We start from the raw sequence: 17,884 nt of genomic DNA on the forward strand, positions 1-17,884 counted from the left end.
TCGAAATTGGGCGTTCCAGAGTTTGGGGAAGGCGCCTCCGAAGTCAGCAATAGTTGGCGAGTGGGAGCGGGTGGGAGTGGGCTCCCTGGTGCTTCGTGATTGGCCAGCCACATCTTCTAGAACCGATTGGGGAAGGCGAGGGGTCCAGCGAGAGAAAGGGGCAGCGGGCTGTTTCCAGCCTGCCGCAGTGAGCATAGGCAGCATGGGGAAGCATGGCATGGTGTCTGGGCAGACTGCCTTCCCCCTGTCAAGCCATGGCCGAGTTGGAGTGCAGGTGTGAGCGAGCCAGAGAGAGAGAGGGAGAAGGTGCGCCTGTGCACCTGGGCATGTGGCCTGCCCGAGCCAGGCCTGGGTGGCCCTTGGCCTGTTGGGAAAAACAAAAGGACGTGCCGCTTCCCGCTTCCCGGGGAAAGGACGGGGACACCTCTGATCGTCAATTCGTCAGGAACCCCCGAACACGACCCTGAATTCTGAATTGATGCGATTGCATCCCATCCCTCTCTCCGATTCCACACACTCTCTCACACACACACACACAAACAACCCAGACACACCCAATCCTCCATCACGACAGGCGACAATCAAATCAACAAGCCATGCCGCCATGCCATCACGCCCCTGCGACCAAGCATTGTTGACAGCACAAGACTCCACACACGCCCGTGTCGCTTCCGAGTGACGGCGATTGGTTCTCTCGAGCTTGACAGAGGGGAAGGAAGAAGGAAAAACGTCCGGCCCCCCCCCCTGGCGTGGAACAACAACAAAAAAAAAACGAGTCGGTTGGAGGGGAACTGTACATACGCTTGAGAACAAACAGGACGGCAAAGAAGTGACGTGAGAGGCAATCCGCACCCCGATTGATTGACCCACCAGACGACAACGACGACAACAACGACGACAACGACAACGACGACAACGACAACGACGACAACAACGACGACAACGACGACGACGACGAGCTCCGATCGACCGACGTACCACCCAAACGGCCAACCGCCGGATCGGATGGGGATTCGGGCTCGGTGACCGGTCGAACGTCAGCAAATGAGGATCGGCCCCATCCCTCACGCCGAACCCGTCCGTTGACCTGTCCCGACGACCGTCCGTACCGCAACGACGACGCCGACCAGCGACCCCAACCTCTACGACCCTCCTTGCGCCCGCCATCCCCCACGTCCCGCCATCACGATGGACCTGGCACCCGCCGCCGCCAGCACCGCAATAGCGCCGCCTGCTCCCCGCCGGGGGAGACGCGAGAAGCCGTGGCCTCACGCCAAGCAGAAGAAGCTGCTGCGTCTCTACGTCTGCACCCAGAGCGAGCGCCTCCCCCTGGTGCGCATCCTCGAGATCCTCAAAGATGGCAGCTTCGACCCGAGGCAGCGCAACTCGCACAAGCATCTCAAGAACTTCCTCCCCGACCGCCGGATCGACGACTGGAGGCCCCGAGACATCGGCACCATGCACGCCCGCCTGCGATGGTTGCGCTCCGTGAGGGCCGAGCGCCGCATCAGGAATCGCAAGGTCCGCCGGCGCATCCCCTCGGACGCGTCCCTCGAGGACCAGCACCCCGTGTCTCCGCTCCAGGACCACCCGCCTTCGTTCTCGCCCATGGACCTGATGGACCCGCCGCTGAACCCCCGCATGTCGCTGGACCTCATCCCCCTCGACACGCTGCCGCCGCCGCCGCCGCCGCCGCCGCTCCCGCCGCCCCCGCCGCCCCCGCCTCAGGAGCTGCACCACTACCCCGCCTTCTCCGCCCGCAGCCCCTCGACCGGCAGCCCTTCGACGGTCAAGCCCGAGTCTCCCGGCTCCACGCCCCAGGCCGTCCTGAGCGCCGCCTCCGACACGTACCACCAGGACCAGTCGCCGTCGTGCGCCTCGTCCATCAAGTCGTCCTCCAAGTCGTCCTCCAAGTCGGCCAAGCGCCGCTCCTGGGCCTCGGTCCTCTCGAGCATCTCGTCGGGCATCTCGAGCCTGGCGCGCTCCTCGTCGTCGGCGTCGTCCAAGGGCGTCAACGTGAACCCCTCGGGCGCCAACACGGCCCTCAGCCGGATGACGCGCGAAGAGTTCGTCGCCATGCTGCAGGAGAGGCCCCGCAAGCCCGGCAAGGGCCCGGCCGGCGCCGGGCCCATCGGCGGGCTCTTCAAGTCCAAGTACTCGTCGGCCAAGCCGTCCACCGAGGATCTCAACGGCGCCCTCGTGCGCATGTGCTGCGCCAACTACATCGGCCGGGGCGGCTGCGTCCACGAACGCCTGTCGCGCGCCATCGACGCCCAGCACGACGAAGGCCACGACTTCACCCACTTCCGCGTCACCGACGAGGAGGCCAACATGGCGGACAAGTACGGCAACGCGCTGCTGCACGTCGCCGCCCGCTGGGGCGCCCGCGTCTCGCTCCTGCTGTACATTCTCAAGCGCACCGACGACGTTCAGCTCGTCAACCACCGCGGCGAGACCTTCCTGCACGTCTTTGATCCTCCGAGGGTCCCCCGCATGCGGCCCGTTTCCTTCCTCAACCTCATCCGCACCCTGCGCGCCCGCGGCTTCGACTTTTGCCACCGCGACGTCGACAAGCAGACCTTCCTGCACAACCTCGTCGCCCGCAAGGAGTTCCCCATCGAGACCCTCTACTACGTCTTCCGCGAGGTCGGCCACGGCGCCGCCCGCTTCCTCGTGGCGAACCGGTCGGCCAACGGCGAGCGGCTCTGGCACAGCGTCCGCCGCAACCTCGAGCTCACCCAGCCCAAGCTGCACCGCATCTTTGGCGACGAGGTTGAGTTCATCCGCCGCTACCTGCCCGAGTTCGGCGAGGGCAAGGCCCCATCGACCGCCGACACGTCCACCATCGGGTCCGACAGCCTCATGTCCATCCACCCGGCCGAGGCCGCCCCGGCCCTGTACGTGCCCCTCGACCCCAACGAGAGCAACGCCCAAAAGGTGCGCCGCACCCCGCTCATGAAGCTCTTCCGCCGCTCCGCCGCCGGCCGCGGGCCCATGTCGGACGCCGAGCTCACGGCCAAGATGCAAGACATCTTTGACGCGGCGTTCAAGGCCCCCGAGTTTGACATCAAGAACTACCTGAGCAAGTGCGACACCGAGGGCAACACGGCGCTCCACTACGCCGCCGAGTTTGGCCTCGTGCCCGCCGTGCAGATGCTCTGCACCAAAGGCGCGTCGGTCAACGTCTTCAACAACTGCGGCAACACGCCGCTCCAGCTCGTCAAGTTTGCCATCCAGCGCACCGATGTCCGCTCCGACATCCACATGGAGGCCCGCTACCTGCGCTGCGCCGTCCTGCTGCTCGAGCAGGGCGCCATCGACCAGAGCAAGCTGTTCACCGAGCGCTCCGTCATCTTCCCGCACACCGTCTTTGACGGCAGCGAGCGGTCCATCAGCAACCTCATGCGCCAGGGCGTCGCGACCCAATGCCGCGGCCTGCATTTGCTGACGTCGTCGGCCCGCCACCATCCGCCGCCGTTCCCGGACATGGCCGAGCACCACCATGAGCATGGTCACGGCATCCACGGGGGTCCGTTTGGCGACTATCATCATCGCTACCACGATCATGGCCCGCCCCCGACCCATGCCCACTCCCACCATTATCCTCCTATGTTTCCGGGGAGGGGAGGCGATGGCGGGCCTGGCCCAAGCAGCAGCGCCATGGCCGAGTCGTTGACGTTCCAGACTTCGGCCCTGGCGCAGCAGATCGTTACATGACCGCCACGTTTCTTTAATGTTTTCCTTGCATTTTGTTGGGTATATATAATCGGGTCGGCGCAGAGCGGCGTGGGTGTTGTGCATACTTGGTCAACCTTTCCGACATGTCATTGTCCTTTCCCTGTTCTACGTGCTTCATATACCAAGCGTTTTGAGTTTTTTGACTGCCACCCGAAAGGATGTACCTGGATTACGACCACGAGGTTCTCTGGGCTCCTCGTTGGACTGGATTTTGCCGGGCAGGGCGAAGGGATATATACGCATAGTCGTCGGAGAGGGCGGCAGGCAATGGGGATGGGGGAGAAATGGTTTCCCCGGCAATTTTTTGAACTGTATTCAATACCCATTTTTGTTATTTTGCTGAGGGAAAGAAGACAAGCGGTGCATACCAGGGAGTTGTTGTCTGGAGCGCGTGCCATTCTTGTTATCCTGGCGCGGTTGTGTTGTCTCTTCTATCGTTTTCTTTGGATCTTTTGGCCTTCTGTCTTGTGTCTCGTTGAGATATCCTCCGGCTATGAAACCACCTACCTCTACCAGATCCTCCAGCATGCGCGCACCTGGAGTTCCTCGGAATGTCTTGCGCCTGGCCGTTCCTCCTTCTCGCGCGTTCTTGCTGTGTTTGATCACAGACGTATAACTATGCCCCTGGAGCGGAGTTCTTATGAAAGAGATGAACCACCCATGAAGCACAATGTAACCTCCCTGCTTCCCCCCGCCGCCTAGGGGGCACCCAGGGTCTTGTCAGCACGCCTTGTATAAGGCTACATTCATGGATGTCCACGAATCTAGCTAGGTATCTAGGCGTACGCCTCCTTCAAGGGCCGGTGGCATTCATTCTGTTCATCAAGCCCCGCAGGATCCAACCCCTGAGCTACTCCGGAATCTTGACCATCGTGATGACAACCTCAACCTCTTCGTCGGCTCATGCTTCGATCCTCGATGCCCGCCATCTCAACCACGCTCGTGTCGTTCCGTGTCGTGAATGGTCTGCTCCTCATCTCTCTCGGGCGCCCTCAAGTCCCCGCCCTTCTGCATCAGCCCCTTGCGCTCCTCGTCGTCCACCAAAGCCTGTCCGACCACGTTCCTCCTGTCCTCGTCTCCGACCTCCACCCCGGCGCACCTCGCGATGAACTCACACAGCATCTCCTCGGCCTTCTCGGCGTTCTTTTCCAACGTATGCCCGTCCTCGGCAAAAACGTGCAGCTCACACCGGCCGCCCCGGTCCCCCATGCCCTCCTTGTACATCCTCTCGAGCCTGTGCGAGCACCCCACCGCCAAGGTGCCATCCGCGCTGCCGTGCAGCAGCAAGAGCGGCCGCGGCGCGAGCCTCGCCACGCCCTCGCAGCCGGCCGTCTGGCCCGCCACGGCCGCGCACGCGACCACGCGCGGGTCGTCGGCCGCGGCGTCGAGCGCCACGGCGCTGCCAAACGACCAGCCCACCAGCACGAAGCGGTCCAGCCCGTAGGCGTCGCCAAGGTACGCCATGGCGGCCCGCGCGTCGCGCACGCACGGCGCCGTCGTCGCCCCGGGGTACCGGTAGTCGAGCCGCAGCGCGGGGATCCCCCGCCCCAGCGTCGCCAGCTTGCTCGCCAGCCCGAGGTACATGGAGCTCGGCCCGGCGACGCCGCCCCCGGCGCCCGAGAGGAGGAGCGCGGCCGTGCGGTGGCCGCGGCCGCGGCGGGTCCTCGTCGTCGCGGCCGCCGCCGCCGCGGGGGAGCATGTCGGGCGGGAGGTGCAGGAAGCCCGGGACGAAGCCGCCTTGGGGGTCGTCGACGTCGATGCTCAGCGGCTCGACGAGGGCGGGGTGGCGCGCCGAGGACGCGAGGCGGGAGAGGTGAGGCGGGTGGGCGAGGGCGGCGTACTCGTGGATCGAGTGCGGTTGGGGGCGGGGATGGGGGAGGAGGGTGGAGGCCATATTTTTGTTTTTCGTTTTCGTTTTCTTTTGGTTTGTTGGTGCTCTTTTCGGGATGGGAGATGGGGGGGGAAAGGGGGGAGAGTGGTGGAGTGGTGGTAAGTGGAAAGTGGAAAGTGATGGCGATGATGGGTGGGTTATGAGGTGCTGAAGGCGCAGAGGCAAGGCTTTCAAAGACGAGAGAGAAAGAGAGAAAGAGAGAAGAGCGGTGATTTCGGACTCTTGGAAAAGAGAAAGGTATTACAAAGGAGGAGAAAGCCAAACGAGGGGTTGATGAGGAGGAGGAGGAGGAGGAGGAGAAGGATGATGATGTCACCGGTCGGTCCAGAGTCGAGCCATCGTGTGTCATTGATCCCGATCGTCCGACCCTTTCCCTGCTTTGAGGCCTGGCTGGGTCCATGCTTCGGGAGCAACTATAGGTAGGTGAGAAACCGTCGGGGCATAGCTTTTCCATGCGTGTCATCTGTGGCACGAGGAAGAGGCGAGGAGGGGGGGGGGGGGGGGGGGGGGAGGGCAGGGGAGGGAAGTTCGTGAGAATAACCCAGCCTTGTCCTTACATTCTCGAGTTGAAACAAGACCCGGGAGCGCCAGGCATGGCAGGACCAGACCTACATAACTATTATAGCGGTACAATAGTCGTGGAAATTCAAAGCATGAAGAGAAAGATACGTATAGAACTATGATACCGGTATAACAACTCACTAGATCCAAAGCTCAAGAGAGAGAGAGAGAGACCTATATCACTATTGTACTCGTAGAATAATGATATCTCACAGTGTGTTCAACATATTTATGAAAAGAAAAAAGAAGAAAAAAAAAAGGGGGGGGGGGGGGTGTCTGATATACCTATGAACCCAAAGAAAGAACCTGCTCTGCTCCTCCATGGTCAATCTGCCTAGAACCCAGAAGTGTATCATAGAATGCCAGATGCCGGATCCCAGGATCCTTGCTTTTTCCTACCTTCTTCGCTGATAATACGCAAAGCAGGGAAGCATGAGACGACGTCCCCTTTCGCCTCGTAGCCTCAACCAACCGCGTATCATCCCTCCGTCCTCTTCAACGCCCTCACGCTCTCTCCCTCCTGGCTTCCTTCACCGCTCCCCCGCCCTCCTCGCCAGCTCCGCCATCGCCGAGTCCAGAAACCACGCAAACACCCCGTCTCCCAGCTCGCGCATCTTATACCTCCCCATCGCCCTCTCCAGCCCAAACCGTTCCACCTCCTCCGGAGCGGGCTCCGGCGGCGGCGGGCGGCGAGGAGCAACCAGCTCGACGATCACGCCGGCGCGCTTCCGCCAGCCCGCGGGAAGCACGGTGGCGGGCCGGTCGGGCCTGCTGCGCCGCTGGTCTTCGAGGTTCCTAGCCACCAGCGCGTCGTACAGGTCCGAGCAGAGATCGCGCAGCTGCTTGGGGGAGAGGTTGCGCAGCCGGACGCGATGCGCCTCCAGCTGGTGCTGTTCGGGTTTCTCTTGGTGGTGGCGGTGGTGGTGGTGGTGGTGGTGGTGGTGGTGGTGGATGCCACGGCCATGCTCTCCCCGCCCTGCCCAGACGCGGAGCTCGCCGGCGAAGCGCGAGACGCCGACGGCGCGGCAGAAGAAGGACAGGATGTCGCTTTCGGCCATGTCGGGGAGGTGGAAGATGGATTCCGCCGCGAGGGGCGCGGTCGCGTTGGGGGAGGCGTTGGGGACGAGGGAGGCAGGGATGGGGTCGGGGTAGGCAGGGCAAGAAAACGAGGGAGGGGCGGCGGAAAGATCGGGAGGGAGGGGTGAGACGTCCACGCCGGTGGGGGATATGGTCACGAGCTTGAGCGCAGAGATGCCCTCGGCGAGGATCTGCTGGACGGTGGATACCTCGCCGGCTGGCAGGGCGGAGCGTGCGGCGACGGCATTCGTGATGAGCCGCTGCGGGATGGGGACGAGAAGGTCTCTGGGATCGATAATGTCCCCAAGGGTTTGTGAGGCATTCCGGTAGACGTGCCGCGGCGTGGCCGTGTCGACCTGGAGCCGGGGTTGGGGCTGGCGAGCAGAGAAAAGGCGGATCGACAAGCGCGACAAGGACGACGTGGAGGATGCCGACATGGAGGATGTTGGGGTTGGCGGTCCTGGCTCGGAGCTGGCGTCAGAGTCCTCCGCGTCGTCGAGGTAGACGATGCCTCTGTCCTGGCGCGAGGCCGCCATGGCCGGCTGGTTCGTATCACGGCGGGCCGAGGAGCCCCGTCCTGCCTCTACATCAGGATAGAGCCTCCAGATTTTCCGCGACAAGTCGCTGTCCCTGGCAAGGATCTCAGCCGCCGAGAGCTCCAGGTCGGCCATGGCCTGGTCGGCCTCCTCGGAGAAGCTGTGCGGTCGGGTTAGCAGCAGCTCCCCCTGGTATGCGGAGGGCAAAGGTCTTTGGGAGGAAACCTACGTCTCAAGGGCAAGCCTCAATCTCCCCAACTCCGTCTTGAAACATTCCACCCCGCTGATCATGTCCTCCACCGCAGATCTGAGCTCCTGCCGTTCTCTTCGCGGCTCGTGCCGTTTCTCTTCCACTACCTTGTCCCGGATCCCAGGTCTCTTACCGTTCCCTTTGTCAAACACATGCCTCCGAGCCAAGCCTGCCTCGTGCGCGTACAGCTCACCGAGCCGACGCAGCGAACGCTCGAGGCTGTCGACGGCTTCGGCGCCGGCCCCGACGACGGCGGCCACCGTCCGGATGGAGATGTCGTACAGCTTTTCCGCCGCGAGCAGGCGCCATCTCACGTTGATCGTGACCCGGAGGAAGGTGAGGAAGACATCGAGGTTGCTGAGGCGGAGCGGTAAGGCTGAGGTTGGGAGAACAAGCGCCGGGAACTGGAAGCGGGGGTGAGCGTGGCTTGGACGGAGCGAGCCAGACCCGACGGCTGAAGGGTACGCAGTACACAGGGCGGCGGAGGTGGTGCCGGGAGCCTCTAACAACACAGGTATGCCATGTCCGACGCTGCGCCTCGCTGGAATGAGGGAAGCGGAGAGAAGGAATCCCGAGCCGGGGAGATGGGCTGAAGGGCAAACAAACAACCATGGCCGGCCTTGTTTTTCCCGGCCAACCTGGTCGTCTTCCCGTCCAAGCGTTACACAATGTCACGACTCTGGTAGCTATTTTTGAGACATCATCTCTACGGTTTCAGGTGAGCCACATGGGTGCATGCGCCTCCTGAGAACCTGATTGGCAGAACCATGCCGTGATGATGACCACAGCGGAGGGGAGACGGCGACGCACCGACCTTCGCTAGCTACCTGGTGCTGCGCCCCAGCGGCCAAGACGCCCTGCGCTTTTGTGTGTTTCCGTCCGTGGGTGTTTCTCTTGGTGTTTTTGATTTCCACGGCACATGCTGTGGTAACTACACAGTATACTGTGTAGTACTTTGCTCTCCGGCAGCCCTAGCAAGGTCCCCGGTCCGGACCCTCCCTCCCTTCCTCAGCCTTGCCCGTCCCGACCCGGCTCGGCGGTAGCGGGCGTCGACACATACGGGGTAGCCGGCTATCAGTCCACGCTGACACATCGTTTGACGTGCGGCTGGTCTAGCCTCGCAAGGATAGACGCCCAGGCCACCGACGATTAGCCTCCGGAGATGCCAGCTGAGAGCGTTGCGGTGAAGAACCCTGGATCCCAGCCGTGTGGTTCTCGAGGCCTTGTGGCACCCCCTGGCTAGCGTTCGCCCTCCCGTTAGCCCCTTCTAGCGCGCCCCGAGATGTCGAATAGCGAAAGGGAGGAAGCACGCCATAACACCGATGGGCCCAGCGATCCAGTCCAGGTCACCCCGAAGCCCGGGCTAAGGAGATGCACCCCTCTTGCTTCGGGCGTGCGGAAGAGCGAGGAGGAGGGGTGCCGAGGTGTTGAAGAAACGGCCGTTAGGGTTCGCCACGATCAGGGTGGAGAGGCAGTTAGGTCGTTGGCTTGTGTTGTTGTTTGAAGGTTCAATTTCAAGCTATGTACTCGAAGAAGGTTGGGTGGGATATCATGAACTGCGTACAAAGGAAACCAAAACCAAGAAAAAAAAAGAAACAAAAAAAAAAAAAAACGCTGAGAGCCCAGGCCTTGAACTGCATGGTCCAACGCCATCCAAAGAGAGTGAGCGAGAGAAAGAGAGAGAAAAGAAAAACAGAGAAACCGATGCAAAGAGAGTGTAGAATATGACCCATCATGACGCATATGCCCTTCCCAAAGCTCCTAGTCTTCATACTTCCGTTCCAAGTACCAGAGGAACGCTGGGCGCATCACGGTGCTCGCCGCGATCATCACCTTTTTCTTCACCCTCCGCGCCAACGGCTTCTTCGGCCTGGCCGGATACACGTCCCGAAAGGACCTGCCGGACCCCGAGTCGCAAAAGGCCGGAGTCCCGCTTCCGCTGGCGCTGGTCGTAAACACCGGAGGCGGCCCGGCCTGGTCGATCATCCACTTCTTCCAGGCGAGCCACTCGCGAGCCTCGCGCAGCTCTCGCCGGGCAGCGGTAGGCGAGCGCACAAAGGCCGCGGCAAAGCGCACCCACATGGTGCGCCGGGTCCAGCAGTCGTGCATCTCGGATCGCAGAGCCAGCTCGGGAGGGCCGTAGAGGAGGTATGCGGGATCGCGGCCGTGATGGACGTAACGCGGGATGCTGGCGGCGTCGGGGTGGTAGCTTGCCTCGGCTTCTTGCTCGCCGTTGTCGACCTCCTCCTCCTGTTCTTCTCCTCCTTCGTCGTCGTCGTCGTCGTCGTCGTCGTCGTCCTCTTGCAGTTCCTCTTGCTCCTCTATCCACCCGACTTCCGGCCTCGCCACCGTACACCTCCACCCCTTCCACTCGCCGTCCTCGTCCTCCTCCTCCACAACCTGCTTCACCCACCTCCACTCTCTCCTGGTCATGGCCGCCCTCACGGCAACTCCGACCCCATTCCCCGTCGTCCAGGTCCCAAACCCCCTCCCTGGAGCAGCCGCGGCAACGCCACCACCACCACCGCTGCCGCTGCCGCCGCCGCCGATGCCGATGCCGATACCGATGCCGACGCCACCAACTTCCGGCGGCATCATCTCCACCACCGAAGTCCACGACCACCGTTCCCTCCCATTTTCCCCGTCGGCTCCTTGCCCCCTCGACGCCGGCCCTTCGCCCACCCACAGCTCGACCTCCCCTAACCGCGGAAACGCCTCCCGCAGCGCCTTGTCCACGGGCCCCAGCATGGCCCGCACCGCGCACGCGTGCGGCCGGAGGATCCTGAGCCAGTGGTTATCCCCAGACATGTCCAGCGCGACGGCCTCCAGCCGCGGGCAGCGCGCCGCCACCGCCTTGACCAAGGCCAGCGCCGCCCCCGGGTCCAGGTCGAACGGGTTCGCCTCGCCGCCGCCGCCTTCGCGCCGCCGGCTCGTCCGGAGCCGGGCCGAGTTGGACCGGGTGAGCGCCGAGGTGGCGGCGAACGCTGACTCGCGCCAGTGCGCGGCGAGGAGCAGGCCCGGGTCCGCGGGGAACGGCAGGACCAGGCGCCGCAGCAGGGCGGCGTTGCGCGGGCCGATGACGTCGAGGAACCGGCGCGTGAGGAGGTTGTGCTGGACCTGCAGGGGCGCGCGGTGGGCGGCGCTGCGCGGGAGGGAGAAGGTGTTGTACGAGTAGAAGATGCCGGCGGCTTCGGCGTGGAGGAGGCGGGACGTGAGGAGGACGGGCAGGAGGACGGACGAGACGGGGTTCGGTCGCCTCCTGGCCTTCTTGGCCTTGTGCGGCGATGAGGAGGATGGCAACGAGGGCTCGCGGAAGATGGGGATGGGATCGGAAAAGATGAGGAGCTGCTTGTAGATGAGGTTGCGGATCTCGCCCGGGATGGCTAAGAGGTGAGGTTGGGTGGTGTTGGGGATCGGAACGCGGAGGAGAGGAGCAGCAACAGCAGGAGGAGGAGGAGGATGAGGTTGTGGTGGCGGCGGCGGCGGCGTTGGTAGGCCGGCCATGGCGACGACCGAGGAGGCTGAGGCGGACATGATGGCCGAGGAGGGAGATGGGACAATGGGAGAAGGATGAGAATCTGAGGGGGTACACAGCAACGCCGTGGTGTTTATGTGGTCACGGCCTCCGAGCATCAACACACCCGCGCCCCTGGGAGTCCTTGGGAGCACCTGGGAGCAGCCACCTGAGAGCACCACCTCGGCGTCACAGCAGAGCCAAGGCCTGCATGTCAGGCAAATGTGGCGGTGGTGGTAGTGGTGGTGGTGGTGGTGGTGGTGGTGGTGGTGGTGGTGGTGATGATGATGATGATGATGATGATAAAGGATCAGGATGATGATGTTAGATCTTTAATTTGAAACGAAACCACGAAACACACACACACACACACATACACGCACACACATAACGAACGGGATCTCCTCCGGGAGGCGAACCCGGGGGTATTTCTGGAATGCCTCGCTCGGTGGGAACCGTGGATCCCGTCAAGCGACGACAAGGAACCCGGCTTGGGGATGGGATCGAGCGACAAGCCTTCACGGGTTCCCACCCCTCCCCCCCCCCCCCCCCCCCCCCAGTTCGCCCGCCGGCCGACCCCAGATCCCATCCCATGTACGCAATCCCATCGCATGTCGCATGCCGTCGTCGTCCTCTATGTATGTACACAGTATAGTAGACCCAGCATCCCATCTCAGCCCAATCTCATCCCACACAATATCTCCCTCAGCCCTCTTCCGCCTCCGCTCGCGTATCGGGGAATGACGAGAGCTGCATGCCGGTGGAGTCGGTGCTCCCTTGGGAAGGTGGTGTTAGTGCGCGCCTTGCATGTTGTACAGTTGGTACAGTTGGTGATATGCAGAGGCGCACGACGAGGGTGGGGGGGGGGGGGCACCGGCGGCAGAGCTAGCGTAGCTCCGTACGCGAACCCCTCCCGTCAGATTGGGCCGATCTTACGATGGATGGGTGGCGGAGAGCCTAGCGCCATGTATGCAACCCGAGTCCCGCCAGCTTGGCGCGTCCCTCCATGGATCGATGAAGAGCCCCCCGGCCGGGGGCCCTGGCCGCGCTGAACGGAGACTTCGGGCCCACGGGTGCACGCCATCGCGGTGGTGGATGCCCGCCGCTGACACCGGCCCCGCGCTAGGGCGATGGGTCAGCCGAGCGGGTTCTTGTCCATTTGCCCATTTTCCTTTCTTTTTCCCCTTTTGTCTCAGAGCAGATCGAACGTTGCAGAATTGCACCTCATCACAGCGAAATCCCTCAAGGGGCTCTCGCCGAGATACGCTAACTAACGAATAACTACTCAGTACACAGTAACTAGTTACCTGAGATGCCAAGTTATCTGAGATGTTGCCCGTCCGTCGCGGATCGGAACCCGGCAGCCCCAGCTGTCATGTCCTGTCACGTCGCTGTTTCGCTCCTCCGTTATCTTGGCCCGTGACTTACTGCGTACGCGGGGGGCGGCTGATCAAATCGCATGTACACAGTACGCGGGAGATCGGGGATGCGGCTACGGGACGGCGGGCTGCGTAATGTGGTGTCGCGGCTTTCCTGAAAGCAACAACCGACGCCACGTCGCGCAAACGACGACGGCGCAGGGTTAGGCCCATGCAGCATCCGTCACGGCACTGCTTGGACGATGGGGGTGTTGCTGCTGCTGTGCTGTCTGCACATGCACGTCCTTCTCCTCATGGCCGCCTTCGTTGGGCCTACGGAGAGGGGGGCGACCGGTGATCCGGATGACAAATCCTGGGCCGTGGCCGACATGACTCTCTTTCTCCCTCAGGCCAATCACCCGTCTCTCCGTCATGTCGTCCTTGGAGCGTGGGACAAGCGAATCCGAGTCCGTGTCCGTGAAACGAGTCCGGGATCGAGTGCCCTTCGTTCATGTGGGTGTGGGTGTGTGTATGTGGGAATGGTGTGCATCTGTCCAGGACGGCGGTGCCTCATGTTCAACGTATACAAGACAAAGGATTTGGGTGGTGACACAAAAGACATCTATATATAAAAAAGACAAAAGCTTAAAAAGAAGCCGCTGCCTCGACTTGGCGCGGCCGTCAGCAGGTTCGGCTGTCACCATCCTAGCTACCGTACCAGCGAATGGACAACGCAAAACCGTCCTGTTTGTCCTACGTAGCTCTCACGCTCTCCGAAAACCCTGTTGTATCAGCTCTCCGACCATGCCGCACCCTCGCATCAAGCTGTACTGGTGAGTCCCGCCTCATCTCCCGTACGGCCTAGCACCTTTGATCTCATGCTACGTCCAATCTGCTGCATGTACACCCATGAAGCTAACCCCCACTCCCCAACTCCCCCACGCCACAGGCTCAACAAGTCGCGTGCCCAGCGCATCGTATGGTTGCTCCAAGAGCTCCACCTCAACTACGACGTCGAGTCGTTCCGCCGCGGGCCTGACATGCGTGCGCCGCGGGAGCTACTGCAGGTCCATCCCCTGGGCAAATCTCCCGTCGTCCGCATCAGCCTCCCGGGCCTAGAGGACGCAGCTACGTCGTCGAATAGCTCCGGGCCAAGGGATCTCGTGCTCGCCGAGAGCGGCTTCATCGCGCAGTATCTTGTCGAGCACTTCGGCCAGGGGGTCACCGGTGCTCCACGGCGGCTAGCGCCCCGGCGATATCGCGACGGATGCGAGGGCCAACCCGGCGGCGAGACGGAAGCGTGGCTGAGGTATCAGTACTTCCTGCATTACGCCGAGGGAAGTCTGATGCCGCCGCTGCTCGTCGGGCTCATCCTGGAGGGTATGTGACAGGCGAGAGAAGCCTCCTCAAACCATGCGTGAACGAGACAAAGAGCGCAGATCTGACGCGAACCCCTCTCCCTCCCGTTAATAGTCCTCAAGAGCCCCCGCATCCCCTTCCTCATCCGCCCCATCACCTCGCGCGTGTCCAACCAGCTGGCCGCCGCGTTCGTGGCCCCGGAGCTGGCGCGGAACCTGGCCTTCCTCGAGGAGCAGCTCAAGACGGCCCCCGGCGGCGACGGCTCCGGAAAGGGATACCTGTGCGGCCCGCACCTCACCGCGGCCGACATCCTCATGGTGTTCCCCCTCCAGGTGGCACGCCAAAGGGCCGGCGGCCTCACGCACGGAAAGGAGGGCAAGCAGCTCGCGGAACAGTTTTCGGTTGTGTGGGAGTACCTGGAGAGATTGGAAAGCGAGCCGGGATGCAAGCGAGCCGAAGAGCAGACGAGGAACTGGGAGGATCATGAGCCTGAGGGGTAAGGTGCCATGACGACGCGTGGGAGAATCGTCATTGAATTTCTTTGCTGTCATTACGGTAGACGGGGCACACCTCCTACGCGACGTCCCGCCTCGCCGGCGTCAGGTACACATAGAGCGGATCCCGGACCCAGGTGGTGAACCCCTTGGCCTTGTCCATCCAGTCGCGGCTTTCGTCAGCCAGCCTCCAGTCAAAGTCGTACACGAGGCGCGCAAGGATGAGGCGCATCTCGGCGTATGCGAGGCTGTGTGCGCGCGGGATTGGTTTGTCAGCGGACGAGAGCGACCTGGGGCGTGAAACGCAACGAGCCGGAATTTCAACACTCACTTTCGCCCAAGGCAGTTCCTCGGCCCGACGTTGAAAACCTGCATGACCTCGAGACGGTCGCCGTAGGCCTCTGCGTGGCTGCCCTCGCGCACCTCGCCAGCCGTGCTGTCAACCTTGCTCAGCCACCGTTCCGGGCGGAACGCAAAGGGGTCGCGCCAGTGCCGCGAGCTGTGGTTCATGGCGTAGTGAGGGACTTCCACGATGGTCTTTGTTCGTTTTGGTTTCGCTCGCGTGTTAGCACAGCTCGAAAGGGCTTTTCATGACCATGGGCGGCCCTGAGAGGGACGGACGCCTACCTTCTCGGGGACAAACCGCCCGGCAATCACCTCTCCGCCCTCGTGAACCTCGCGCGGTAGGTTCGCGGCCGGCGGGAAGCGGCGCAGGGACTCGTTGATGCAGGCCAGCAGGTAAGGCATGCGGCTCACCGCGGCGAGGTTGATGTCGGCGGCCGTTTCGCACGACGAGCGCACCTCATGCTGCAGCCGAGCCAGCGCCGCGGGATTGCGCAGGAGCAGGTAGATGGCCCCGGACAGCGCGCTCGCCGTCGTCTCGGACCCGGCCGCGGTGATGACGGAGGCGTTGGCCCGGAGGCTTTCCGTCCGGAGGTTCTGCGGATTCTTCGCGTTAGCCCTCTTTCTCCTCCTCCTCCCCAAAGGATTTCCCCCTCCAGCGGCGGCGCCAGGCCGGAACGAGCCTGTCCGCTCTTTCGAGAGGGGGGGGTGGAGGAGACGGGGAGCGTGCCGAGCAGGGGAGCCGGTACTCACCAGCTCGTCCTTCTTCTTCATCAGGCCCTCAAACAAATCCTCCCTCTCCCCCTTCACGTCCAACCTCCTCTTCAGCTTGTCCTCCATGATCCGGTGCATCTTCTTCAACAAATCGCCCGCAAACTGCCTCTCGAGCGCATTCGCCCCCCACCGCACCACCTTCCACCAATGCAGCCCCAAATACTTCATGCCCATAAACATGGCCATCTGCTTCACGAAGCCCGTCACCATGGTCACGTACAGGTGCCCGCGCTCCTCCTCCAGGCACCCGAACGACTCGGCAAAGACCAAGTCCCCAATCACGTCAAACGTGGTCCAGTTCAACCACGCGGCCATGTCCACCTTTTCGCCTTTCTCGGCCCTCCGCCTCAGCCTCTCCGCCAGCAGCGCCACGTACCCCCTCACCAGCTCCTCCTGCGCCCGCACCGCCCTCTCGCTGAACCCGTGCGCCAGCGCCCGCCTCATCCGCCCGTGCTCCTCCCTGTCCGCGTCGAGGATGCTCGTGATCTTGCGCTTCCCGGCCGGATCGTCCAGCCCGCCGGAGCGGTCGATGACCGACTCGCGGTAGTACAGCCGGCTCTTCCGGTTCTCGGGCTGGTGGATGAAGGCCTCGACGCGGTGGCCCATGACGTCCCGCCAGGCGCGCGGGTCGGTGTAGCTGAGGTGGTTGGGGCCGACGCGCACGACGGGGCCGTACCTTTCGTGGAGGGCGTGGAGGGCCTGCGGGATGCGGCCCGAGACGAGGCGGAGCGCGTGCGGGAAAGGCGTGGCGCGGGAGAGGAGCGGCCCCGGATACGAGGCGAGCGGGTGGAGGGTGAGGTTGTAGACCGCGGTCAGGACGAGGTAGGCCACGGGCTGGAGAGGTACGGGGCGGCGTTAGTGACCGTGACCGCGCACATCCGGTCAAAGCAAAACCAAGGTCATCCGGACGGGAGGAAACCTACGCCTATGGCAAGCGACCACGCCAGAAGGCGGGTGAGCAGGGGTAGGTTGGAGACCAAAAGGTCGAGGAACATGGTGGCGGCGGATGACGATGCTGTGGACGGGCTATTACAACGGATGAAGAAGAGAAACAAAAAAAAACAAAACAACAAAAGGCCAACCGACTCGCCGCTTGGTGGATGGGTTCCGAGAAAGAGAAGAGAGGGCTGTTATATATATCCGGAAAATCCAAGTGTAGTACGCCTGATAGCATTTCATTCAACCCACCCTCCCTAGCTTCCAATCACCACCGCACAGCGTACTTGTACGTGCATAGGAGCCAGCTTTGGTCATGGTTAATAATCATATGCGGTGATGTACGCAGTACAATCGCGTAGCCCGGGCCATGTACCACAGCCAATCCGATCCGTATCTGAGGCCGAGGGAAAGGTGGCTGGCGCCCCCAGCGCGGCGATTCAGTTTCGCCCCCGGGGACGACATCCGAAGGGAGGAAGCCGGCAGCAGTTAGCCGGTTCCATCCCAGGATCGAACCGGGTCGCGGATGCTGCTGTTGGTTCTACAGCCCGGCTCGCTTCATAAAGTGCCTTTTCTCGGCAAGGGATGGCTGATTTCCCATCCCTCTGCCCGCTTCCATGTTGATCCCGCCTTGAGCAACCCTCGGACGGCACCGGGTCTTTTCGAGGTAGGCCGTGGTCATGATCCGGCCTCTCGAGCTGTCACGGGGCTTGCTCTGCAAGCCCACGGTTTTCTTGCCGTGGCGTGATGGGCTCCGTGGTGGCAGGCCTGGTGGAATAAGCAATGCTACCTGGCAATCTACTGCCGGGTGCTGGAACATGCATTCCGGGCCAGGGTGCGGCCAACATGTGCTAGGCTTTTTCCTCACCTTCTGCTGGAGAGCCCACCTGGAGGAACGGGCACGAGAGGGTGCGGTCGGGTACAACACAACCAATGGCTGGCGAGGCTGGCACACCTGAAAAGCATCAAAGTTCGCCGCAGGATCGAGAGGCCAGAGGAGGCTGAACCGTCCCTCGGCAACCCAGGGAGCTGATGTATAGTAGCTGCAAGGTGG

General features: G+C 62.7%; 6 protein-coding genes across 6 annotated transcripts; 2 read left to right on the forward strand and 4 right to left on the reverse strand.

Annotated features, from left to right (window-relative positions):
- Positions 1-1,188: 1,188 nt before the first annotated feature.
- Positions 1,189-3,717, forward strand: VTJ83DRAFT_1403 (uncharacterized protein; the record flags this gene model as incomplete). The annotated part of the gene is made up of 1 exon (XM_071007559.1): positions 1,189-3,717. The coding sequence occupies one exon, from the start codon at positions 1,189-1,191 to the stop codon at positions 3,715-3,717; it is 2,529 nt and encodes an 842-aa protein (XP_070870756.1).
- Positions 3,718-4,668: 951 nt separating this feature from the next.
- Positions 4,669-5,632, reverse strand: VTJ83DRAFT_1404 (uncharacterized protein; the record flags this gene model as incomplete). The annotated part of the gene is made up of 2 exons (XM_071007560.1): positions 4,669-5,298; positions 5,321-5,632. The coding sequence occupies 2 exons, from the start codon at positions 5,630-5,632 to the stop codon at positions 4,669-4,671; spliced, it is 942 nt and encodes a 313-aa protein (XP_070870757.1).
- Positions 5,633-6,720: 1,088 nt separating this feature from the next.
- Positions 6,721-8,094, reverse strand: VTJ83DRAFT_1405 (uncharacterized protein; the record flags this gene model as incomplete). Its single annotated transcript, XM_071007561.1, has 2 exons — positions 6,721-7,963; positions 8,033-8,094. 2 exons carry the CDS (start codon positions 8,092-8,094, stop codon positions 6,721-6,723), a joined length of 1,305 nt encoding a protein of 434 aa, XP_070870758.1.
- Positions 8,095-9,814: 1,720 nt separating this feature from the next.
- VTJ83DRAFT_1406 (uncharacterized protein) lies at positions 9,815-11,686 on the reverse strand (the record flags this gene model as incomplete). The annotated part of the gene is made up of 1 exon (XM_071007562.1): positions 9,815-11,686. The coding sequence occupies one exon, from the start codon at positions 11,684-11,686 to the stop codon at positions 9,815-9,817; it is 1,872 nt and encodes a 623-aa protein (XP_070870759.1).
- A 2,043-nt stretch (positions 11,687-13,729) lies between these two features.
- On the forward strand, positions 13,730-14,784 carry VTJ83DRAFT_1407 (uncharacterized protein; the record flags this gene model as incomplete). The annotated part of the gene is made up of 3 exons (XM_071007563.1): positions 13,730-13,758; positions 13,875-14,305; positions 14,399-14,784. 3 exons carry the CDS (start codon positions 13,730-13,732, stop codon positions 14,782-14,784), a joined length of 846 nt encoding a protein of 281 aa, XP_070870760.1.
- Positions 14,785-14,857: 73 nt separating this feature from the next.
- VTJ83DRAFT_1408 (uncharacterized protein) lies at positions 14,858-16,889 on the reverse strand (the record flags this gene model as incomplete). Its single annotated transcript, XM_071007564.1, has 5 exons — positions 14,858-15,026; positions 15,110-15,315; positions 15,406-15,717; positions 15,874-16,728; positions 16,818-16,889. 5 exons carry the CDS (start codon positions 16,887-16,889, stop codon positions 14,858-14,860), a joined length of 1,614 nt encoding a protein of 537 aa, XP_070870761.1.
- Positions 16,890-17,884: the final 995 nt, after the last annotated feature.

Source organism: Remersonia thermophila, chromosome 1 (assembly GCF_042764415.1).
Source record: "Remersonia thermophila strain ATCC 22073 chromosome 1, whole genome shotgun sequence".
Taxonomy (NCBI): domain Eukaryota; kingdom Fungi; phylum Ascomycota; class Sordariomycetes; order Sordariales; family Chaetomiaceae; genus Remersonia; species Remersonia thermophila.